A 27,069-nucleotide genomic window follows, 5' to 3' on the forward strand; every position below is an offset into this window, starting at 1 on the left:
AAACATAATCTTGACCCTCTGCTTTGAAAATTTTAGACCCATCTCTAACCTGCCTTTCTTAAGTAAAGTTCTAGAGAAGGCAGTCATTATGCAGTTAAATGACCACCTCAATAAACATGCTATTCTTGATAAATTTCAGTCAGGTTTTAGAACAAATCACAGCACAGAAACTGCACTTGTTAAAGTAGTAAATGACTTGCGGGTAAATGCAGACAGAGGCCATTTATCTGTTCTCATCCTCTTAGATCTGAGTGCTGCATTTGACACCATTGATCATAATATTCTTAGAAATCGCCTTAGTCAATGGGTGGGCCTCTCTGGCAGTGTCTTAAATTGGTTTGAATCCTACCTGGCAGGGAGAAAATTTTGTTAGTTGTGCTAATTACAACTCAAAGACACTGATATCCGATATGGTGTTCCACAAGGCTCTATCCTGGGTCCGCTGCTCTTCTCAATCTACATGCTTCCGTTAGGTCAGATTATCTCAGGGCACAACGTGAGCTACCACAGCTATGCTGATGACACACAGCTGTACTTATCAATAGCACCTGATGACCCATTCTCTTGATTCACTAACACAATGTCTGACTTGTATCTCAGAATGGATGAATAGTAACTTTCTCAAGTTAAATAAAGAGAAAACTGAAATCTTAGTGATTGGCAATAATGGATACAATGAGGCTATTAGAAATAAACTGGATACATTAGGATTAAAAGTCAAGACTGAGGTAAAAAGCTTGGGGTAACTGTTGACTGTAATCTAAATTTTAAAATCGCATATTAATCAGATCACTAGGACAGCATTTTTCACTTAAGAAACATAGCAAAAGTTAGACCTCTTATATCACTGAAAGATGCTGAGAAATTAGTTCACGCGTTTGTTTTCAGTCGACTAGATTACTGTAACGCACTCCTCTCAGGACTACCCAAAAAGACATAAATCGTTTGCAACTAGTGCAGAATGCAGCTGCTAGAATCCTAACTAGGAAAAGAAAATCAACACATTTCTCCAGTTTTGATGTCACTACACTGGTTACCTGTGTCATTCAGGATTGACTTTAAAATTCTGCTTATGGTTTATAAAGCCTTAAATAATCTCACCCCATCTTATATATCGGAATGTCTGACATCTTATATTCCAAATCGTAACCTCAGATCCTCAAATGAGTGTCTCCTTAGAATTCCAAGAACAAAACTTAAAAGAAGTGGTGAGGCGGCCTTCTGCTGTTATGCACCTAAAATCTGGAATAGCCTGCCAATAGGAATTCACCAGGCTAATACAGTGGAGCACTTTAAAACACTGCTGAAAACACATTACTTTAACATGGCCTTCTCATAACTTCACTAATTTAATCCTGATACTCTGTATATCAATTCATTATAATAACTATTCATGGTGGCACTAAAATCTGTACTAACCCCTACTCTCTCTTCTGTTTCTTTTTCCGGTATTTTTTTGGTGGTGGCACATCTACTCAAAGCACCTTGATGTTCCAACAGTGATGGATTAAAAGCCAGAAGTCTGCATGACCATCATCATCAAGAGTGTTCGTGAGAACCCTAAATACAAAGAGGACTATTTCATTTATGTTAGGTAGAATGCCCAGAGGAGACTGGGTGGTCTCATGGTCTGGAACGCCTGCAGATTTTATTTTTTTCTCCAGCCGTCTGGAGTTTTTTTTTGTTTCTTCTGTCCTCCCTGGCCATCGGACCTTACTCTTTTTCTATGTTAACTAATGTTGTCTTATTTTAATTTCTTATTTTGTCTTTTATTTTTTTTTCATTATGTAAAGCACTTTGAGCTACTTTTTTGTATGAAAATGTGCTATATAAATAAATGTTGTTGTTGTTGTTATCTCACATAATTTAAAAACTGCCATTATTCAGAGCTGGCATACACCTTAGATTATGTGCTTGCTAGGATTAGAAGCAACCCAACATGACTCCAAATTAAATAAGTGATTTAAAAATTGGATACATAGATGGATGGGTGAATACATGAAAAATATATCACTTGATTTCAACATTAGGTATGCTACAAACAAAATGTATTATATTTTTAAGTTTGTTCTTCAAAGTCAATAAAAACATCTCATAACATGCATTAAATATCTCAGAATCACAATTAGTATTTTTATTTGCCATGTTCCATAAAGATAACAGAATTTCTAATTACATTTGTATTTAGTAAAGCCATCAAACACACACTATATATTGTACAAATCAGTGTTTCCCAACCTCGGTCCTGGGGGCAAACTGTGGCTGCAGGTTTTTGTTCCAACCAGCTCCCTAATCAGCGACAACACCTGATAGCATTTAATTAGCTGGTATTTTTTTTAATTTTATTGTACATTAAGAAAAGCACAACTGCGTGATTTTTTACATTTTTAAGACATGTAGAAATATTTCTGCTTTAAATTTAATTTAATTTAAATGCTTAACTCTCTTTTGTTGATTTCATTATATTTTGCCCTTTCTCTGTGCAGTTTTCCCCTTTGTTGTATCTTATTAATGACATTTAAAAACGAGCAGAGCAGACACCCAGGCAAACGACACTGAATAATCAAAGGCCGCAACTACTTTAGCATTAGACCCACTAATTAGTAAATAATGGATTAATTAAAGAATTAGAACACCTAGAAAAGTAGAATGAAAATCAAGATAAAAATATTGATAAAAAGAAAGATTACATCTGGCCTAAGTTGCCTCGAAAGTTTGCATATTGTAATCTTTTTATTTAGCCAATAAAAGGTGTCATTTTGCTTGGCTTTTCTCTACATGTTAAAAAGAAATAAATACATTATTCCCATATAACTGCTTGGTATATTTTAATATTATATATACACAGTATATATATATATATATATATATATATATATATATATATATATATATATATATATATATATATATATATATATACACACACATACACAGTATATACATATATATATATATACATACATATATATATATATTGTGACAGACAGCCAGGTCCCATGCCCGGCCGGGACGCCTCTGCTGCATACGTCCCGGGGGAGCCACCATGGACAGTGTAATACCTTCCCCGGGCCTGGGGCAGTCTCCCTGGCCGTGGGTCCTTCCTCACTCTCCCCCGTGGCTCCATGGGACATGGAGTCCACTACAGCCCGTTTGGGAGATGGGGTGGCCGCTAGGGGGTGCTGCGGAGAGCCAGCCGCCACAAGGGACGACTTACCAGCCACACCCGGAGGTGCAATTAAGACCAGCTGGTCAGGCACCTGGAGCACTTCCGGGTGGGCTATAAAACAGGCCAACCTCCCTTCATTCAGGGCCAGAATTGGGAGTAAGAGGACGAGGTTGCCTGGGAGGGGTGGTGGTGCCAGGAAGGGTTGTATAAAGTCTGTTTTGTGCTTTTGGGACTGTGTTGGGCCTGTGGGACACGGGGAAGGCGTGCCCCATGGCTGAAGAAAACCAATAAAGCCTGTGTTTGTTTTACACGTGCCTCTGCGTAAGTCTGTGCCGGGTCGGGCGCTATATAGCGCCTTTTACAATATATACACATATATACATATATATATATACATACATACATACATACATATACATATACATATACATATACAGTATACATATACATACAGTATTTATATATATACATATATACGTATACATATATATATATATATATACACATTGTGGCCCCCCGGCCGGGGCTGGAGCCCGCCGGGACGCCAGGAGGACGTGAGGAGGGCTTGTGCCTCCTCCAGACCGCGAGGCGTCCGTCCTGGTTCTGTTGGGGCCACGGGTTGAGGGCATGGAAGCCCTTCCCTGTAGGGGCCCGTGGTCACCGCCAGGCGGCGCCCCGATGCCGGTTTATCCCGGGCGGTTGCCGGTTGGGGCTGGAGCCCGCCGGGACGCTTGAGGACCGGAGGAGGGCGAGTGCCTCCTCCAGACGGAGTGGGGGCGTCCGTCCTGGTTAGGCAGGGGCCTGGGTACAGGGCTTTGAAGCCCAGCCCTGTAGGGACCCGTGGCCACCGCCAGGCGGCGCCCGGTGCTTAATTATCCCGGAGCCCGCACTTCCGCCACACCAGGAAGTGCCGGGGAAGACTTTGTGTGGCACCCGGAGAGCTGCCAGGAAGACGGCCGATACTTCCGCCACGCTTGGGCGTGGCTAAGGGCGGAAACACCTGGGGCTCATCCGGGGCATTATTTAAGGGGCCGCCTCCCTCCAGTCATTGGTGGAAGTCGGGAGGAAGCGGACTGAGCTGGAGAGCGAGGACAGGAGGCGGCCAGGACAAAGGCACAGAGACTGTGGGCCCTGGACTTTGGGGGATTCAGTGCCAAGGGCGCTGGGGTTGTGAGTGCACGTGACTTTTGTACATAATAATAATTGTAAATAAACAGTGTGTTGGGCAAAATATGCTGTCCGTCTGTCTGTGCCGGGGCCAGCGTTCACAACATATATACGTATATATATATATATATACACACATATATACGTATATATATATACACATATATACGTATATATATACACATATATACGTATATATATATATATATATATATATACAGTGGTGTGAAAACAATTTTCCCCCTTCCTGATTTCTTATTCTTTTGCATGTTTGTCACACAAAATGTTTCTGATTATCAAACACATTTAACCATTAGTCAAATATAACACAAGTAAACACAAAATGCAGTTTTAAATGATGGTTTTTATTATTTAGGGAGAAAAAAAATCCAAACCTACATGGCCCTGTGTGAAAAAGTAATACACTCACCTAAAGGATTATTAGGAACACCATACTAATACGGTGATTGACCCCCTTTCACCTTCAGAACTGCCTTAATTCTACGTGGCATTGATTCAACAAGGTGCTGAAAGCATTCTTTAGAAATGTTGGCCCATATTGATAGGATAGCATCTTGCAGTTGATGGAGATTTGTGGGATGCACATCCAGGGCACGAAGCTCCTGTTCCACCACATCCCAAAGATGCTCTATTGGGTTGAGATCTGGCGACTGTGGGGGCCATTTTACTACAGTGAACTCATTGTCATGTTCAAGAAACCAATTTGAAATGATTCGAGCTTTGTGACATGGTGCATTATCCTGCTGGAAGTAGTCATCAGAGGATGGGTACATGGTGGTCATGAAGGGATGGACATGGTCAGAAACAATGCTCAGGTAGCCCGTGGCATTTAAACGATGCCCAATTGGCACTAAGGGGCCAAAATGTGCCAAGAAAACATCCCCCACACCATTACACCACCACCACCAGCCTGCACAGTGGTAAAAAGGCATGATGGATCCATGTTCTCATTCTATTTAAGCCAAATTCTGACTCTACCATTTGAATGTCTCAACAGAAAACGAGACTCATCAGACCGGGCAACATTTTTCCAGTCTTCAACTGTCCAATTTTGGTCAGCTCGTGCAAATTGTAGCCTCTTTTTCCTATTTGTAGTGGAGATGAGTGGTACCCGTCTGCCTCAAGGGTGTGCGTGTTGTGGCTTCACAAATGCTTTGCTGCATACCTCGGTTGTAACGAGAGGTTATTTCAGTAAAAGTTGCTCTTCTATCAGCTTGAATCAGTCGGCCCATTCTCCTCTGACCTCTAGCATTAACAAGGCATTTTTGCCCACAGGACTGCCGCATACTGGATGTTTTTCCCTTTTCACACCATTCTTTGTAAACCCTAGAAATGGTTGTGCGTGAAAATCCCAGTAACTGAGCAGATTGTGAAATACTCAGACCGGCCCGTCTGGCACCAACAACCATGCCACTCAAAATTGCTTCAATCACCTTTCTTTCCCATTCTGACATTCAGTTTGGAGTTCAGGAGATTGTCTTGACCAGGACCACACCCCTAAATGCATTGAAGCAACTGCCATGTGATTGGTTGATTAGATAATTGCATTAATGAGAAATTGAACAGGTGTTCCTAATAATCCTTTAGGTGAGTGTATATATATATATATATATATATATATATATATATATATATATATATATATATATATATATTTTACAAAACTTAGTTTTCTTATTTCTATATTGTTTCCACAACACAGAACTTGGGAAATAATATATCACTTAATTATCCCAGGAGTCCAATTAAAAACAGAATCTGGTTGGAACAAAAACCTGCAGCCACAGTTTGCACCCAGGACTGAGGCTGGGAAACACTGGTATAAATAGCTTGAAATACATGCACTTACCAACACCAGTACAAGAAAAACAATTGCATATAGTGATGAATAAAATGTACATTATTCAGCAGTCCTTCAGTATTGACTTGAATGCTATTATCAAGTAGGGTTTGTGAGCAGAGCACTAGCTCACATGTGAGAGCTCAGTTCTCAGAGTTTGTCCAACCACATAGCATAAAGCAGCCTGTCATCTTTTACAGTGCAGACTGCTGCATGGGTCACAAGGATCTTAGAGAAATTATGAAACAGTTTTTAGCTCAGCTGCCAAAGTGGAACAACTGGTATAGCAGTAGAGGCTGTGAAGCTAAGAGAGGACTGTAGCTGAAGTGACTTGAGTCAGTTCTGTATATTTGTAATCGATCCTCTTTTTCTGGTTAGTGGGAGAATCAGAAACGAATAAGCACTCCGGAAGAATCTGTTTAATTCAGCTAGACATGTCCTTCAGTACTGGGGCACAGCCCTTTTTACTGGATTCAATCACATGTAATCATGGTTTGGTTCTTTATCTCCATGCACATGCTTTCCTTGCCCTATCTGGCCCTTGATATTCAGGCCAGGTAGGGCTAGAGAAAATTACTAGCAGATTTTCTCCCTTTTAAATAAAAGTACAAGGAATGTGTCTTTCTCCATAACCATAGGCAAGACTGTGTGAAAACCCATTAGGGGCAGACCAAACCCCATCTCCCTGCTATTTTTGAGCATTCAGCTTAATCAGCATTACCCCTAATAAGTGCTACTAAAGCTGGTGACGTCCCTGGTTCCAGCAAGGCATCAGCGTTATAATTGTTTCTGAAGCCACAAAAGGGAACTGTGGCCCTGAGTCACAACAGACCCACCTGTACCCAGAAATGTTTCTTGGCAAAGTTACAGAAGTTTAAAAGCCACTCTCAAGACTGTGTTTGAATAATTTTATAGTTAGGAGGTGAACTAGAGCAAAGAATCATGGGCAAAGTGGTAGAGATGCCCAGAGATCTGCAGAGATTGAGAGAGAGAGAGAGAGAGAAAGAGGTGAAGGGGACTTTTGTTGGAAAATTGGGTAAGCCAAATACATACTATACCTTATCTCCAAGGCTAAACCTTGTGAATCTCAGCATTTTCAGGAACTTGTTATCTCTCAGATGTGAAGTCACACTATCCACAATCATCTTCTCTAAGTAGCGGCATGATGATGGCCACGCTTGCTTTAAAATCTAAGGACAAAAACAAATTTCTCTTTTGACAGTTTTCGCCTTCAGGTCAACAACACATCAGTTAGATAGATAGATAGATACTTCATTAATCCCAAGGGGAAATTCACACAGCAGCATACTGATAAAGAACAATATTAAATTAAAGAGTGATAACAATGAAAGTATGACAGACAGACAATAATTTTGTATAATATTAACATTTACCCCCCCGGGTGGAACTGAAGAGTCGCATAGTGTGGTGGAGGAGGAACGATCTCCTCAGTCTGTCAGTGGAGCAGGACGGTGACAGCAGTCTGTCGCTGAAGCTGCTCCTCTGTCTGGAGATGATCCTGTTCAGTGGATGCAGTGGATTCTCCATGATTGACAGGAGCCTGCTCAGCGCCCATCGCTCTGCCATGGATGTTAAACTGTCCAGCTTCATTCCTGCAATAGAGCCTGCCTTTCTCACAAGTTTGTCCAGGTGTGAGGCGTCTTTCTTCTTTATGCTGCCTCCCCAGCATACCACCGTGCAGAAGAGGGCACTCGTCACAGCCGTCTAGTAAAACATCTGCAGCATCTTATTGCAGATGTTGAAGGAAGCCAGCCTTCTAAGGAAGTATAGTCGGCTCTGACCTTTCTTACACAGAGCATCAGTATTGGCAGTCCAGTCCAATTTATCATCCAGCTGCACTCCCAGGTATTTATAGGTCTGTACCCTCTGTACACAGTCTCCTCTGATGATCACGGGGTCCATGAGGGGCCTGGGCCTAATAAAATCCACCACCAGTTCCTTGGTCTTGCTGGTGTTCAAGTGTAAGTGGTTTGAGTCACACCATTTAACAAAGTCCTTGATTAGCTTCCTATACTCCTCCTCCTGCCCACTCAGGATGCAGCCCACAATAGCAGTGTCATCAGTAAACTTTTGCACGTGGCAGGAGTCCAAGTTGTATTGGAAGTCTGATGTATATAGGCTGAACAGGACCGGAGAAAGTACAGTTCCCTGCGGCGTTCCTGTGTTGCTGACCACAATGTCAGACCTGCAGTTCCCAAGACGCACATACTGAGGTCTATCAATAAGATAGTCCTGCAGAGGGTCGAGGGTGCGGTGGACCTGTGGCCTCAGGTGGTGAAGCAGCAGCCACTCCATGGTCTTCATCACATGTGACGTCAGAGCGGCAGGCCGGAAGTCATTCAGCTCACTAGGACGTGATACCTTTGGGACTGGGGTTGATACAAGATGTTTTCCAAAGTCTCAGGACTCCCCCCTGTTCCAGGCTCAGGTTGAAGATGCGCTGTAGAGGACTCCCCAGCTCCAGCGCACAGGCCTTCAGCAGTCGTGGCGATACTCCATCTGGACCCGCTGTTTTGCTGGCACCTAGTCTTTTTAGCTCTCTGCTCATCTGCGCTGCTGTAATTGAGGTTGGTGATGTCTCTCCTATGCTGGTATCAGCAGAAGGATGGTTTGAGGATACAGTACTCCGAGGTGAGAGTGGGTTAGGGTGGTCAAACCTGTTAAAGAAAATGTTCATTTGGTTTGCTCTCTCCACGTGTCTTTCGATGGTGGCACCCCGCTTTGAGCTGCAGCCAGTGATGATCTTCATCCCATCCCACACTTCCTTAATGCTGTTATTCTGCAACTTCTGCTCCAGCTTTCTCCTGTACTGCTCCTTCACCGCCCTGAGCTGGACTTGGAGTTCCTTCTGCACGCGCTTGAGCTCATGCTGATCACCGCCTTTAAAAGCCCTTTTCTCCTGGTTCAAAAGGCCCTTGATGTTACTTATAATCCATGGCTTGTTATTTTGTACATGCAAAACATTATAGGGTAGTAGAACATAAAAGTGGTCCTGCATACAGTAAGGATTCCTGTCCTGGTTGAAGAAGCAACACATGTATTAAGGTGAAGCTAGAGGGACTTCCTGCTAGCATTTTGTTTTGTTAGTTCTGGCATCTGTGTGACTGCTTGAGGAACCTTATGCAGGTCTCTCTGCAGGCTTAACAGGTCATATCAGCCTGTACTAAATGATTTGATTTTTATATACCACTCTGAACCAACTGAAGAATTAAATTACAGCAATATGTTCTTTTTTCAAAATAGTCAGCAGCAACAGACCCAATGCAATAACTAACTGTGGATGGAACACCAATCCATTCTAAGGCTTAGTATCTTTTTTTATTTAAACCATTTGGAATTAATAAAAATATGATGGATATAAACACAGTGATGTTCATTGATTTCATTGCATACATACAAGTACAGGGTTGTTTACTGTCAACTAAAAACACACTAGCCTTTATGCCAGCAATGCTGCTGTGTCAGTCAATCAGCAACAAATGACAAAATTCAGAATTTTGTCTAACTTACCTTGTTAAACCATTTTGACTTCTCAAGATCAGGCACAGCAACCTACAAAAGAAAACACATGCAAACTTTAGAAACTCCAGAAAACATCAGGAGTTTCAAAGGATTTCCATGGTCGACTATAGATACTGCTGCCTTATTAGTCTTACTGTTATTTTTAACATCTTTATTTAGAGACTGGTTAATCATAACTAGACATTAATAAATATATAAATAGTAAATGTATTCTGTTTTCATGGTGTGAACTATGGCCGACCATTCATTCCGGCCAATACTCCCACGCTGCCATATGGAGCCCTTCCGGCAGCATGGAGGTGCCCCGAATTCCAGCAGGGCATCATGGATATTGGAGTTTTCCTTCACAGCCCTGCTGGATACCATGGGGGCCGCTGCAGGGAGGCTCAGAGATTTGTATTTTCCCTATTCCCCGGAAGTACGTCCGGGTCACAGGGACAGAGAAAATGACGTACTTCCGGGATGGAAAAGAAGAGTTTTTATCTGACCCGGAAGTATTACCAATCACATGAACTGAGACAAGCTAAACACTTCCGGGTCAAGGACTATAAAGGATTTTGGGAAATCCCAGACAAATGAACTGAGCTGGGTGGCAGGGTGGCAACGTATCTGGGAGAGTGGAGGACTGTTATTGATTAGAGAATTGTATTTGTTTACGAGTATTGTGGAGAGGGGGGTGCTTTGTGCACTTATTATAATAAATTCAACTTTTGGACTTTTATCTGGTGTCTGACGTTTGATCCAAGGGTTCAAGGGGATGATAGCACTCCCTATATGTCACAATGGTTAATGCATGAACTGAACTTCCAAGAATGTAACCTGAATTTATAACACTGCACTTATGAAAAATAAGAGTCCAATTTAAACTGGCATGTCTTCAGGCAACTTTTAATGAAGCAATAGGGATTTAAGTGGAAAAGTAACTTATATAAGGCATGAAACTTGTATATTATTTAAACAATTAAGGTATTTTTAGTATTTAAGCTTTTTGAAAAGTTATATAAAATACCCCAGAGGAAACTACATTGAAATATTATATAGAGTGACCTGCCAAGTGAAGAAGGTTTGGGTTAGAATGGGCATCTTCAAAGTAAGAACATGCTCTGTTCACATAGTGATGTTTAATTTGACATGTCCTAAATTACTAGAAATAGAAGTCCTTCAGATGTATGTACAATTAGAATCAGCATAAGAATAATGACAACAGTTTGTAACTAGGTGGCACAAAGAGCTAGCAACCCTATGTCATTTAATCAGTATCCTGACTTCACATGGTTTCTGAATAAAGTCCTAAAATTAGGCAAATGAAACTTTTAGAGATTGTCCTTGATTATTGTAAAAGCAGCAATCCATATTATCCCTCTGCTTTGGTCACTGTTAAGTAGAAATTAAGACTGACAATGCAACATCTATCAGAAGCCAAAGTCCACCAGGAATGCTTAGACAGAATACAATGAGGTTCTGTTACACTGTTTGTGGTGTTCATAAAAACAGCTGGAAACATTTCTAAAGGTTTAGGGTTGCCTGGGATTTGTCACCTGCTCAGGGTTATTGGGGCTAAAAACAGGAATGACAGAAATTTAAGCAAGGTGGCAATACAGAAAACAGAATTCTGGCTCCATCCTATTCTGTGAATTACTATTAAAATTCTTCAAACTGACCTGGTAACTTGTTGTACTCTACAAATCTCCCTTTAAACGCTTACCACCTTAAATGAAATACTGATTATATTATTCTAAGAAATTACAAGCCTTCTCAAAAGCATGCCAAGCACTCTGTGCCACACTCACCCAAGAAGGCTGCCCGTCAGACAGATTTTCATCTTGTAGGGCTTGTTGCTGTTGCTGCTCCCTGTCTTCCTTTCTCCAGGAATACTGCAGTTTTACAATGACCACTACAATGACCCACAGAAAACTGCAGCCAAAGTATCCAATTACATACACCACCCACAGTGGACATACAATGTAAAGCAAAGCTTGGCAACGGGATGCGGTGGAGGGTTTCTGTATCTCTGGTTCAGTCGCATTCAAAGCAGTTTGAGTTTCTAAGGGTCCCTCTAGTCCTGGTGTCCTATTAAAAAAAAAAGGTAAAAGTAATGTAAATATAATGTTTAAAGAATCATAAAACTTCTCTGGAGAGTACAACAACTGTTACGAGTTACTCCTCTTGATTTCCTAATCAGAGAATGATTTCTATCTTCTCTTAAAATGACTGTTAAATTAGGAGGTTTTTTTTTAATTACAGGCAAGTTGCCTAAACAAGGGGCCTGAGCTGCCCCAAAAGCTTGCATATTGTAAAAGCAATCTCTTCACTTTGACAATAAAAGGTGTCATTTTGCTTCACTTCTTATTGCATCCACTATATACCAAGAAATTGTAAAGAAAGATGACTGTCATCATGCTACCCTGAAAATGGAAATCATTACCAGTGGACAGGATTTATAGAGTGATGATGAGTGCTTTCATGCTTACCAACTACTGAAAGTTTTTTTTTCTTTCTTTCAAAACCTTCTAGTAAAATGTATATACAATTTCAAAGAAACAATTGTGCAGCAAATGAAAACCAAGTGCTTCATCTCTCCCTCTTAAAGACAGACTATTGTATGACATATAAATAGACATGTTCACAATGAAATTTCCTGAGTTCCTGTCTGTGATATAGCAAAGTTTGTCAAATACATTTTGAAACATTCATGGTCTGGACTAATTTGCTTTAATCAACAGATAAAATAGTGCATAGTCACATATTCAAAATGTTAGACCCTGGATTATTCTAAAGACTTCCCAAGAAAAACAACAACAATGGATGTGATAAAAACAACTTGTCTATCATGTAGTGGTACCAAAGGTTTCAATACTGGGTTACTTGTTTAGATTAGTATAGCTTGGTTTAAGACATTATGCAGATCTCACTCACACCAAACCTACAATGAAAACCTTCACATTTCTGGACATGGATCCACAGAATGCTTTCATTATTGAATGACTATAACGAATGCATAATGCAGCTTTAATAGAAAAGTTGTCTATAGCACATAAGCAGAGCTTTAAGATAATTAGCCTGAAGATGTTCCATCCCCACATCCCGATATTCACTTAACAAGACTCACTTCTCCTCCTGACGTGGTACGGGTTCCTCTGCTTTTTTCTCTTCACTGTTATTCTTTGAGACCTAAAGAAACATAAAATGAGATGAATGTAGAACCTAATACTTTTACCTTTATTTTATATAGTTATACCTACTAACTGGAAATATAAAAAAATAAGTCAAGGATTGTGAGATCCACAGCATACGCTGGAAGAATCAGACAAAAAAAAAACACCAGAATGGAGTGGCAGTATTATCACAGTGCATAATCATGTACACACCCTCACTCATAAAGGGCAAATTACGTGTCATTATTAATAACACACGTGTTTAGGATTAAAACAAAATGTAAGAATTGTGAGTTATCAGCACTAACTACTGTGGTCAACAGACAGAAAACACAAAATAATTCAGTGAAATCCATCCATCCATTATCCAACTCGCTATATCCTAACTACAGGATCATGGGGATCTGCTAGAGCTGATCCCAGCCAACACAGGGCACAAGGCAGGAAACAAACCCCGGGCAGTGCGCCAGCCCACTGCACTAATTCAATGAAATGTTTTACATAATAAAAAAGTTTCCAACATGCTTAAGTAGTCTTTCACTCTCACACATGCTCCTTCCTAAATATTTAATCAACAAAAAATGTAAACATTATCTTTTAATGATTTTTGAAAAAATAAACACTTTGAAGTTTCAAATCCATTTCAGAAGATACTCTTTTAATCTTGCTAACAGTACTGTATAAGCACACTAAGAATGGATTCTTGATATTTTTTACTAGCAGTTTTTATCATTTTATTGTGTTGTAATATGAAATCCTACAGTATTTCATTCGTTTTTTATTGTTGCTGATTAAAATAAAAAATACATAACTCATCAGATAGAAAATACCAAGTCTGCATTTATTTCTAAATAATTAAAAAAACTAAATTCCATAAATGTTTGCTGCCTTTTCCATCATACATCTCAACGGGTACTTTGAGACACTTGTCCTTAAAACTAACACTCTGTAATTTGATAAATGGAATCTACCTGGAAACAGTAAATGCGTTTCCCTTCGGCTCACGTTAAATACGCCTTTTCAGAAGTAGATCCACAGTTCATTAGTACAGTTCCTAATAATGCTGCATCATGAAGGTAAATTAACAAATAGACAAATGCAACATAATGCTATGGAAAAGGCTTGTAAACGTAAGGGTGGGCGAAGAAATCCAATACACTGAAAATATTTAAAGCACAACATCAATTAAAAGGAAACAGAAATATTACAACAGAACTGCAAATTTATGTAGCATAGGGCAGTTGCCAAATCTTAGCAACAGGGTGGGAAGGTACTAATCAAAAAGCCTACCAACATTTCTAATGTTAATATTAATTTTGATTAAAGTTTTGCTTGCTTGAAATGGGTGAAATTACACATATTTACTTTTGCTGATGCTTTTATCCATGGTAACTTAACAACTTTTAAGATATACTGTAATTGGACACATTTCTTTCATTTTTCCAATTACAGCACAGGCATGTGAAGTGACTTGCTCAAGGCCACACAGTGTTGGTATTGGTAGCAGTTCTTTAACCTACAATCACAGGGCTTGAAGTCTTTGGATGGTTGTGAGTTCATATCCTTTACTGCAATTGTGTGACCTCGAGCAAATAACTTTACCTGTCTGCACCAACTGGAAAACCAAAAAAAAAAAAATGTATTCAAATGTATGCCTAGGATAAAGGCATCCGTCAAATAATAGGTAATAATATAGTACAGATTAAAATAACTGCCCAAAAGAGATTGGCATATAGTATTTTACTGAAATGTCAAACCAAATCTTGACCAAAGTATTCCCAAAACTGTGAAACATTCAGATCCAACAGCTACAGTGCCACTGATTGCCATCAATGCTAAGTTCTTAACATACTGTAAGTGTAATGCAGCACATCTTTTTAAGTACACAACTGCTACATTTTTTTTAATCAAGGGATTCTTTTATGAAAAGGTATTTTGTACAATGCTTTTATTTTAGAAGTTACGTTGTAACAGAGACGATTAAATTAGATTAGTTCAGTTAATGATCATTAACTGTAATTTATGTAAAATACATGCAGTTTAGGTGGATTGGCGATTCTAAATTGGCCCTAGTGTGTGCTTGGTGTGTGGGTGTGTTTGTGTGTGACCTGTGGTGGGTTGGCACCCTGCCTATGATTGGTTCCTGCCTTGTGCTCTGTGTTGGCTGGGATTAGCTCCAGCAGACCCCCGTGACCCAGTGTTCAGATTCAGCGGGTTGGAAAATGGATGGACATTAGTTTTGTTTTACAAGGCACATTTCATTATTAAACACACATGCCAAACTAATAAAATTTATAATATATTTGTTTTTCCTTACAAGGGTTAAAAAAATGCTAAATATTACTCATTGGGGATTGGGAAGGGTTACACTATAATAACACAGGAGATATTTTTCTTTTTAAAGGTCATGCCATTTAAATTAATCCTAAGCCATTAAAAAGACGATGCATGCTCTCTAAAAACCAAAAGACAACTCATTCCAGTATTGTGTCTTACTTTGCCTGTTGGTTCCTTTACTGAAAGCATGAGTTTCTCTCTCAGCAAGTCACTAAGTTCTTTATGAAGATGGTCAGTTTCCTCTCTCAGATTCACCACCTTAACCTTTAGCAAATCCATTCCAACGCCAAATGCATCAAATTTGGCGATATACCTGTGTGCACGAACATCATGGGAATTCTCATTTGGTGCCCCAGTTACAATCTCGCTGATTTCATTATGTAACTCAATAAGTTCTGAAACAACCATGTCTGACCATGTCTTTATTTCATCAAACCTCTTCACAGCTTTTGAAAAACGTTTGAAGTGCCGACGCAGACCACGCAACTCTGCCTCTTTCTTTTCCAAGTTTTCTTTAAGCAATCGCTTTTCCTTGGTGCACATCAAATGTTGGTAAGGACCCCAAAAATGACTTAATTTTCCAACGACAGCACCAACAATAACGACAAAAAACATTAAAATAATAACGGAATCCATGTGCTGAGTGAGGTCGGCCTTAATTATTCACGTAAAAGAACTCATCTTCAGGATTAGAACATACACACACACACAGTGGATTAAAAGAACATAGTGCAGAAGCTTTTATACTCTTTTTCGGTCATACAGACTCTTGTTGCCTAGGGTGCTAGTTCCACCCACTTCCTTTCAAGATCTACATTAATTGGCGAGAACATTCTGATTGTCACCTCAGTCAACCAATCCACTGCCATCACTGTTCTCTCACCGCGTCTACTAGTGAATGCGCTTTTTTAGGTGACAACGGTCAATAGCAAAGTGATAATGGAAAATAATTATTAGTTCTTACAACAAATATAATGTGTTGAAAGTATCCTTTTAAAACACAGATTCGAATTCTGATTAGCAAGAACGCTCGGAGGATGAACTGTGCTGTACCGTAAATGACAGATTAGCGGTACAGTTGAAAAACAGGCGAAAGGAAAAAAAATGTATTTGTATTTCTACCCCCAAAAAACCCCAGGAACAAAATCAAAATTTTCAAAGTTTGAGGCCCCCATGGTTCCTGCCTTGTATGTGGAAACGGTACCCTACTTGAGCACACGTTATCGAGGTGGTGGTGACTCCGCATCTTAACGTCTTGCAACCGACGAGAAATTGTGATTGAATAATTTTTACTTTGCACTCTTCAAACAATAGCGTTAACTGTTTGAATCTGATGTGTATAACATTAAGCGTTTTACATGTTGAAAAATAGTGTGACATGTATAACTGACCATGCAGATAATACGAGCAGGTTAGAATTTAACGCGACCCCCCTATTCTAAATGGACTAAACGGAGTTGAAATAAATGGATGGATGGAAGATTCAAACGATATACATAATGAAAAAATATTTTATCAATCCATGTATTTTACATATATTTTTAAGGCGTTGAATTCAAAAATTAAAAACATTTTTCTCCACCACATAACATTTTTTTCAAAAAACATTTTTTAGTGATCAATGGTATTTTTTAATTTTTTGTGCTACAGTTATTAAAATAAATATTTTATTTTAACCATAATTTGTTTTCATTCAATATCTTTTAATATTAAAATATATGTTTAAATATTAAAACTCTTCTAAAGAAACTTAACTACAACTTCACAATTGGTTCATATGAGAGAGCATTAAAGTTCTGCGTCTTGAGCTTGGGAAGGGCTCTATATAAATAAAATGTATTATTAATTATTATTATTATTATTATTATTATTATTATCCTACTGGGTCAGCAGTCAGGGAAGACAAAATTCCTATGCCAGTGGGAGAGCCAAGAATTTACACTGGGTTTAGAAGGAGTGACCAGCCAGAAAAAAAGCTTCAGCTTGGTGACAAAAACATCATCAGACCTGTCTTGGTGTATCCAGATAAATAGTTGCTACCACTGCTTATTCAGCTTGGTTTAATGATGCCGTTCTTCAGAGCCCTATCAGACTTTTGAGACATGACAGACATACACACAACTGATCAGTTCACACCTGAGATAAGCACAAGACATACTGTACAATGTAAACATATGCATGCAAAGTGCAAGGCAGTGTATGTAATACTGAAATATATACACATTAACTATATCTAGGAATATTAAGATATGTTTCAGTTGCCCACATGTGAATTAAACATTTGTAAACTTGATGGCCTGTGAAAGAAACTGTTCTTACATCTGCTTGTTTTGGTGTATTTTAGTCTATAACACCTGACAGATGGGAGAAATTCAAAAAGGATGTAGCCTGGATGTGAGGTCAGTGATTTTTCTCCTTGCCCACTTCATGATTCTGGAATAGTACAGGTCCTGTAAGGTGGAATGACTGCTGCCAATGATCCCTTCAGCAGACCTGACTATATTCACTGTACTCTATTCTGGACTTGTTTAGTTACAGATCCAAACTTCAATTTAATGGATGGGCAGAAAGCAATGATTTAAGTGAGGAACTGAATCAGCAACTTTTGTGGTAGATTGAACTCCCTTGGGTATCACAGGAAGTACATCCACAGCTGTGCCTTTTTATTATGGAGTCTATGTTGGTCTTCCATGTCAAGTCTCAGGTGATTATAGAGCCCAGAAATGTGAAGGTTTCCACATCTGACACCTTATTGTTAAGTATGGGGAGAGGAGGGAATGTTTGGGGGCCTCTGTAATTAAAGTACACTGTCTTACCCAGAGTTTTGACTGTATTTAGCTCCAAATTGTTCTCAGCACACCCAAGGGCCAGCTGCTCAACATTCTTTCTGTATGCAGTTTTGTCACCATTCCTGAAAAGGGGTCCTTTGAGGTGCACTCATTAGTGCAAAGAGAGAAGAGCAGTGGGGAGAGCACACATCCCAGGCTGGCTTCTGTGCTGATTGTATGAGAGCTAGAGGTGAGTTTTTCCAGTTTAACCTGCTGTTTCCTATTTGTCAGAAAATTGATAATCCACAGACAGGTGGAGGCAGGGAAAGAAAGCTGAGTGAGTTACTTAATTTCATTGTGCTCCAATCGTGGACAAAAAAAATGTAAAAAGGTACATTATAATTTGCACTAGTAAAGTGCTTTGAGCAAAGAAAAAAAAATTGTATAAAGAAAAATATTATTCTAGGTTATCAGTAGTGCTATTTTAATAGTTCTGTTTGTTGTCACACTTTTACAGGTGATACAAGTGAAAACATTAAGTACATCCCTTTTCAACATATATGAACATGCAAATAGTGCCAAACAAGTATGAAGGTTACATACTTGAATAAAAACACTAAGAAGAATTGTCTTTTCATTCATTTATTCAACAAAAATAAAAATAGATGTGCTGGTGTACTAGGAAAAAAGAAAGTTCTGCTTCGGCCTCAGAAGCTAGTATTGCAGAAATTACTTCTTGTGGTCATTTTGACTAACTGCCCACCAGTCTCTGACATTGACTGTGAATTTTTTTACTATGCCTCCATGCAAAACTCTTTCAGCTGCAAGATGTTTGTGGGTTTTCTTGCATGTACTGCCCATTTCAAATCCCCCCACATTTCAATGGGATTAAAATAAGGGCTTTGCTTTTGTCAGTCTATAACCTTCCATTTCTTCTTTCTAACCCATTCCTTGATGGATATGCTAGTGTACCTCAGATCATTATTTTGTTAAAAGGTCCATTTCCGGTTCAACATTAACTGTCGGACAGATGACCTCACATTCTTCTCAAGAATACTTTTAAATGATTGACATAATGATTGCAGGCTGACCAGGGGCCTCATGTATAACGCCGTGCGTAGAACTCGCACTATAACATGGCGTAAGCACAAAAGCCGAAATGTGCTTACGCACAGAAAAATCCAGATGCAGGAATCGGTGCGTACTCCAACTTCCACGTTCTTCCGCTACATAAATCCCGATCAGCGTGAAAACTAACGCTCGTGCACGCGCTTTATATAATGCCCCAAATCCTCCCAGAATTACGCCTCTTTGAATATGCAAATCAATATAAATCGCCCTTAAGCTCAGCATTCTGTGAAAAGAGAATGGGAAAAGCACGGGGGAAATATAAGAATTTCAGCGAATACCAAGTGGAGGCAAAGGAAAAACATACTATTTGTTCAAGTAAACCGTGGTATAATCAACAAAATGAAGTTGATCGAGTGACATAGCGTGTTGGAGAAACTTGAAAGCTCACATTCACAAAATCGCACAGTGCCGGAAATAAAAAAGAAGTCACATATCAAAGTTGCCGTGAAAAGAAGAGTTGTAAGCCCACTGTCTGAGTGTCATATGAAAGTTTATTAGGGTACAGAGAAAAAGGGCACACGGTGGGGAAAAAGCACGAAATGTCAACTTCAATCTCGACATTTCCACTTTAATCACGTAGTTTATTTTGTCATTTAGTAGAACATTATAAACTTCATCTTAAAATCGTTTAATTAACCAGTTTCTCAAACCACATCGTAATTAAAGTAGCACGTTAAATGCTTTGTTTTGTATTTGATCTTCTACTCGTATGTGCTCTGTGTGTGTGAATCACTACTTGCTTCTTAAACTGGCTCTCTTCCTCCAACTGGACACAGAATCCATTACATTCGTGATATTACAGCTCTCTGAATAACTAAAATACTGAGATGTATACGTGATGTCATTTTCATGATGATAGGAGTTAAAGCACGTTATTAAACATGTGTTTCACTTCGATGAAATAATTTATTGTCGAAATTTGTCGCTGCGTTTTTAGCTGTGTTGTTATTTTCTTTCTGTGTTATATTCAGTATATATTGGCATAGCCGTCACTGCAGTCAGTGCTTTTCTTTCCCCAAGTAACCGATCGCCACACAATCAGCTCTGTAATAGACGTTAAACCATCTGTAAGCTTAGCGCCGATTCTTCAAAATGTTTAAAGAACATTGAAATATCTTCGTAGTACATGTTTAATTATTCTATCCTTCACGACACTCCCAGTGAAGAATATAGATTATTTAAATGAAGTTAAAGTTTTATGTGTATAATTTAACAAACATATTTTGCTGCATTTCACCTTAAAAATGATATCGTCATCATATGTAAATACGCGCTTTATAAAGTGGCCCAGGTTGTGAGATATTATAACTGTAGTGCAAGTTTACAGTGGGGTGATTGTACTTATAAGTACAAACCGTTCTACAAGGAGCAATTGATTGAGTGCATTTAAAGTTCTTGGGATGAAACTGTTTCTGAACCGCGAGGTCTGTACAGGAAAGGCTTTAAAACGTTTTGCAGTGGCTGAGACAGCGTGTCCTTAAAGCTGTATACCGATAATTCTCTTTCCGATCAGCTGCTGCTGTGATTCACACTCAGATACAGTGATATAAATACTCCGAGTCGTGCAGTGAGAGTAATATGGAAAAAGATGATCCGCTGTGGCAACTCCTAACGGGAGGAGCTGAAAGAAGAAGAAGAAGGTGCAGTGAGAGTAACAGTACTAAAGCAGTTATGGTATTTGGAATACTATGGTTGTTCCCTGAACCATTATATTGTTACGAGTTAATTACAATCAGATGCATTACACTAATAAACAATATGCGGTTAGTTTCTGTGTATTTATAAAGCCGCGTCATGAAAATGAGTAATCATACAAGAAAAGTACCATTGCTTTGACGCTGGGTGCCGCCAGTTTGCAAAACCGAGCGGAGAACTTGCGTACGACAAGCTATGAGGTACCGTGGAAAAGTGCGTGGCTTTACGCCAAGTGTAGGTTTTATACATTGCGATTTGAACGTGGAAAAGTTCTTACGCAACATTTCTGTGCGTACGCACTGTTTATACATGAGGCCCCAGGCCCTGAGGCAACAAACCAACCCAAAATCTTAACATTTTCACCACTATACTTGACAGTAAATATGAGGTACGTCTCTCGTAATGCTGTCTTTGGTTTGTGGCAAATGTTTCTACTGTTTCTGTGGTGAAACACCTTTATCTTTGATTCATTCGTCCAGAGCGCATTGTTCTAGAAGGCCTGGGGCCTCATGTATAACACCGTGCGTAGAACTCGCACTATAACATGGCGTAAGCACAAAAGCCGAAATGTGCTTACGCACAGAAGCTTCCACGTTCTTCCGCTACATAAATCCCGATCAGCGTGAAAACTAACGCACGTGCACGCGCTTCATGTAACGCCTCAAATCCTCCCAGAATTACGCCTCTTTGAATATGCAAATCAATATAAATCGCCCTTAAGCTCAGCATTCTGTGAAAAGAGAATGGGAAAAGCACAGGGGAAAATATAAGAATTTCAGCGAATACCAAGTGGAGGCAAAGGAAAAACATACTATTTGTTCAAATAAACCGTGGTATAATCAACAAAAGGAAGTTGATCGAGTGACATAGCGTGTTGGAGAAACTTGAAAGCTCATGTTGACAAAATCGCAGTGCCGGAAATACAAAAGAAGTCACATATCAAAGTCGCCGTGAAAAGGCGAGTTGTAGTCCACTGTCTGAGTGTCATATGAAAGCTTATTAGGGTACAGAGAAAAAAAGGCACACAGTGGGGAAAAGCACGAAATGTCAACTTCAATCTCGACATTTCCACTTTAATCACGTAGTTTATTTTGTCATTAAAGTAGAACTTCATAAACTTCATCTTAAAATCGTTTAATCAACCAGTTTCTTAAATCACATCGTAATTAAAGTAGCACGTTAAATGCTTTGTTTTGTATTTGATCTTCTATGTGCTCTGTGTGTGTGAATCACTACTTGCTTCTTAAACCGGCTCTCTTCCTCCAACTGGACACAGAATCCATTACATTCGTGATATTACAGCTCTCTGAATAACTAAAACTAGCCAACCCGCGGCGCATACGCCGCATAATCAAGCCGATTTTTAAATGATTTTTAAGCACAGAGGAAAAAATAAACATTTGAAAAATCCGTAATTCTCCTTCCAAAGCGAAGGACGGGGTTGAACGGCGCTCGTTCAGTACGCACTGCCCGCTTATGTGCCCGCCCCAACTCCCTACCTGAGTCGCTTTCGTCTGTGTACAGTCCACACGCACCTGTGAGTCACGTTGACTGTTAATTTTCCAAACACCGCCTCAGTCGGTTTCCACGTTAATTTTTCATTGTTCTTTGCGGTTCCGGCTGCTTTTTTTAATATATATAATCCACCAAGTCACCCGACCATAGGGGGGCTTTACAAAGGGCAGGGACGTAATCAGTGCGAGCGTATGACCCGCATCGCATCGGGAATTTCTCGTTCGTGGGGAACAATTGGAAGCCACGGTCTCCATCACGAATGGGGTTCAACGGCTTATCCATGCCGGGTAGACACACGTTGATCCATTCAGTGTAGCACGCGTGCTGTACCTGACATACAAGTGCATCACAGACCTGTTAATGCTCAATCTCAGTCCCTCTAAGAATTTGGACGCCGACCGCTGTTGGGTCGTGTAACTATTTAGCAGGCGGGAGTCTCGTTCGTTTTCGGAAATAACCAGCCAAATCGCTCCACCAACTAAGAACTGCCATGCACCACCACCCACAGAATCGAGAAAGAGCTATCAATCTGTCAATCCTGTGCGTGTCCGGGCCGGGTGAGGTTTCCTGTGTTGAGTCAAATGAAGCGAAAGGCTCCACACCTGGTGGTGCCCTTCCGTCAATTCCTTTAAGTTTCAGCTTTGTAACCATACTCCCCCCTGAACCCAATGACTTTGGTTACCTGGTTGGTTGCCCGGCGGATCATGGGAATGACGCCGCCGGATCGCCTGTTGCAGGGCCTGCATTGATGAAGCAGGTGAGACGGTAATGAAACAGAGGCACAGGCCTTATTGGTTTTTAAAGACTGCTTCCTTCATTGGGTTTTAACCAATGCACGGAACGAACCAACACACAATCGTCCGTGCGCGCCAGGGTGGAACGGGAGGAGAGGAAAAGGACATCCACTCCGCTCCCTCCGTCATGCTAGTCTGCTGGTTTCTCATTCAGTATACACTGCCTGCTCATGTGCACACCTCCAACTCGTCACTCGAGTCTTTGAACAGTCCAGATGCACCTGTGACTCACGTAGACTTTTCATTGCTCTGTGCGGTTTTGGCTGCCTTTCTATATATAATCCACCAAGACACCCGACCACGGTGGGCGAGGGGTGTGTACAAAGTGCAGGAGTATCTAAGAAGACGCATGTTTGTCGCGGATGCGAATAGCTGTATGTAGAGTGTAAAACAGTTTGCTATAGTGCATGCGCTCGTGCGTCGTAACCGAAAACTCGTTTTTTAAAGACTGCTCACTTCATTGTGTTTTAACCTCAGTTGTAAAGGAACGTTTTAAGGATCCCATGGGATACCCCTCACAAACAGTTTTACACGCCGCATATGGCGATTCACCTCCGCGAGAAACATGCCTCTATTAACAGTCAACGTGGGTCGGAGCTGCATGTGACCTCTACGACAGACGAATATAAATGACGCCGGTTTTACTGTGTTGTCGTGTCCGAGTTGGTGGGCGTGGCTCTGTGAGTTGTTGTCGTATCCAATGGTTTTGGAGTTGGTAGGCGTGGCTCCTTCCTGCATGCGCCATAGGTGTCTCACTTGTCGGCAGCTTAGTAAATCCACATGGTTGTCTTGCCTTAGTAAATTATATATATAAATACTCAGATGTATACGTGATATCATTTTTATGATGATAGGAGTTAAAGCACGTTATTAAACATGTGTTTCACTTCGATGAAATAATTTATTGCAGCAGTACAGTCAGGGGCGGCTCTAGGCTTGTGGTGGCACTGGGCAGAGGAAGAATCGGTGGCTCCTTCGCCGCCAATGTCAGTAAGGCAGCTTATGCACGGTGGATGGCCACGTCCTTGCAGACACTGCATAGCCGACTCGTGCTCATGACACAAGCATTTAACTTTTGCCGAAATTTGTCGCTGCGTTTTTAGCTGTGTTGTTATTTTCTCTTTCTGTTTTATATTCAATACATATTGGCGTAGCTGCCACTGCAGTCCTTGCTTTTCTTTCCCCAAGTAACCGATCGCCACACAATCAGCTCTGTAATAGAATTTAAGCTATCTGTAAGCTTAGCGCCGATTCTTCAAAACGTTTAAGGAACATTGAAATATCTCCGTTGTATATGTTTAATTATTCTATCCTTCACGACACTCCCAGTGAAGAATATAGATTATTTAAATGAAGTTAAAGTTTTATCTGTATAATATAATAAACATATTTTGCTGCATTTCACCTTAAAAATTATATCGTCATCATATGTAAATACGCGCTTTATAAAGTGGCCCAGGTTGTGCGATATTATAACTATAGTGCAAGTTTATAGTGGGGTGATTGTACTTATAAGTACAAACAGTTCTACAAGGAGCAATTGATTGAGTGCGTTTATAGTTCTTGGGATGAAACTGTTTCTGAACCGCGAGGTCCGTATGGGAAAGGCTTTAAAACGTTTTGCAGTGGCTGAGACAGCGTGTGCTTGAAGCTGTATACCGATAATTCTCTTCCGATCAGCTGCTGCTGTGATTCACACTCAGATACAGTGATATAAATACTCTGAGTGGTGCAGTGAGAGTAATACGGAAAAAGATGATCCGCTGTGGCAACTCCTAACAGGAGCAACTGAAAGAAGAAGAAGAAGGTGCAGTGAGAGTAACAACGCTAAAGCAGTTATGGTATTTGGAATTCGCTGTTCCCTGGAGCATTATATTGTTACAAGTTAATTACAATCAGATGCGTTACACTAATAAACAGTATGCGGTTAGTTTCAGTGTATTTATAAAGCCGCGTCAGGAAAATAAGGAGTAACCACACAGGAACAGTACCATTGCTTTGACGCTGGGTGCCGCCAGTCTGCAAAACCGAGCAGAGAACTTGCGTACGACAAGGCATGAGGTACCGTGGAAAAGTGCGTGGCTTTACGCCAAGTGTAGGTTTTATACATCGCGATTTGAACGTGGAAAAGTTCTTACGCAACATTTATGTGCGTACGCACCGTTTATACATGAGGCCCCTGGTCTTTGCCTTAATGTTCAATGGTAAACTGTAGTCTTGCCTTAATATTCTTTTTCGACAGCAAAGGTTTTTTCCTGGCACACCTACAGTCTCTTTCTGATTGTAAATATATGCACCTTGACAGCAGCCTTTGCAAGAATTACCTACAGATCCCACAATGAAATTTTAGGGTTCTTTGAGACTTCTTTTAGTATCAAATGGTCTACTCCTTGGCTGAATTTGTTGGGTCAGCCACTTTTGGATAAATTAGCAGTTGTTTCAAATCTATGCCACTGTAGATGATTTATTTTACAGAGGAATGACTGATTTAAAATAATTTGTCAGACTTTTTAAATCACTCATATTGCAAAAGCATCCACAACTATCTTACTGAGGGTCTTACAGAGTTCAATCTTGGCATAATGACATCACACAAATCAATAGCAAATCAATAGCAAAGAGAACACCAGATACCTTAATCTGTGATTTAAATAAGAGCGGAGCTACCTGCATACTCCATAAGGAGGTTCTAATCATTGGCACTTAATCTGGAACATCTAATTCTAATTTGATGGATTTGAAGTGGTGATAAATGTAGGGGGATATTTACTTTTTCCATGTGACAGATCTCATTTTTGTTAATTTAGTTAAGAATGAATACACCATGTCAGTTTTATGTATCATTTGTTCAAGTATTATCACTTTCATTAGTAGCTACAGTATGTATGAAGATCTAATGTTTGTTTGTTCACATATGCTGAACATGTTAACAGTTTTCATGGGGTGTACTTACTTTTCTACATGACTGTAGCAATTTGTTACCCTGTGTTCAGGGCCACACAGTTACATTCCAGTAGGCAAGTGTTCATGATCTTTTTTTATTAGTTTCATTCAAGTCATTACTACAGTATTCTTGCATTCTGCCATCACTCCTCTTAGATCCTGTAGTTAATACATTCCTGTGCTATTCTGTCTTACCCATATCCCTTTATTTACTGCTTCCCTTAGTTCTAGGTCTTTCTTTACACACTAACATGGTTAAGTACACTAGCACTTCTGTTTAAACATAACAAACTGGTGAGACTTGCATTTAGATGTCTTACTTTGGACCCATGAGTTCCTGCACAATATACTCCCACTGTACCTGTTTTTTTTAATAATAATTAATTATCAAGGCTCTATCTTTCACATTAAGGAATTAGCCACTATGTGGAGGAAGGGCAGGCAGGCAGCTGAGAGTGTGAAACTCACACGTCAGCATTGCGACAGCCCTGCAGGCGGTGAAGAACAAAGCAGTGATGTGTGAACAATTGAGACAAGTGAGCTACAGCAGAGCTTAACTGCAGCTCCAGGGGAGATGGGGGTAGGGGGTGTAAGACAGCTTAAATAAAAGAATAATGATTATTTGGCTGTGACACTTAGAAACAATTCTTTTCTATTGTTACACTTGAATAGTCACATGAAGCCCATGTAATATGATAGGTGGATGTGGTATTGTGTATCTGCAGGGTCGCATGTAATACCTTCTCATCCCAGGATCTACCAAAGTATTATGAATAGTGAAAAAAGGCCACATGTGCCTTCAGGGTTTATGTGCATATATGCACGTGCAACTGGATGCTGCAACTCAGGCATAACTAACAATCAAAGAGCCATTCATGTGCCAGGCAGCTGCACGCACACAGAACATGGTACGCAAGCGCACCCAAACTCAGCCCACTGCCCTTTGGAAACTTTAGAAAGGAGGAGAGGCCTGCTACAAGGCGGTGCAAGG

The 27,069-nt window shown here is 40.1% G+C and overlaps 1 protein-coding gene across 2 annotated transcripts in view; it reads right to left on the reverse strand.

The window, feature by feature from the left end:
* LOC120530821 (extended synaptotagmin-2-A-like) overlaps window positions 1-15,983 on the reverse strand; it is a 35,308-nt gene extending 19,325 nt beyond the window's left edge. For both annotated transcript variants that reach the window (XM_039755459.1, XM_039755458.1), the window contains exons 1-5: window positions 15,392-15,983; window positions 12,850-12,911; window positions 11,531-11,810; window positions 9,729-9,770; window positions 7,256-7,387 (exon numbers count right to left, since the gene is read on the reverse strand). In XM_039755459.1, the coding sequence (XP_039611393.1) occupies window positions 7,256-7,387; window positions 9,729-9,770; window positions 11,531-11,810; window positions 12,850-12,911; window positions 15,392-15,868 (993 nt within the window). In that variant the 5' untranslated portion in view covers window positions 15,869-15,983. The remainder of the gene's footprint in view (window positions 1-7,255; window positions 7,388-9,728; window positions 9,771-11,530; window positions 11,811-12,849; window positions 12,912-15,391) is intronic.
* Window positions 15,984-27,069: the final 11,086 nt, after the last annotated feature.

Source organism: Polypterus senegalus, chromosome 6, assembly GCF_016835505.1.
Source record: "Polypterus senegalus isolate Bchr_013 chromosome 6, ASM1683550v1, whole genome shotgun sequence".
NCBI lineage: Eukaryota > Metazoa > Chordata > Cladistia > Polypteriformes > Polypteridae > Polypterus > Polypterus senegalus.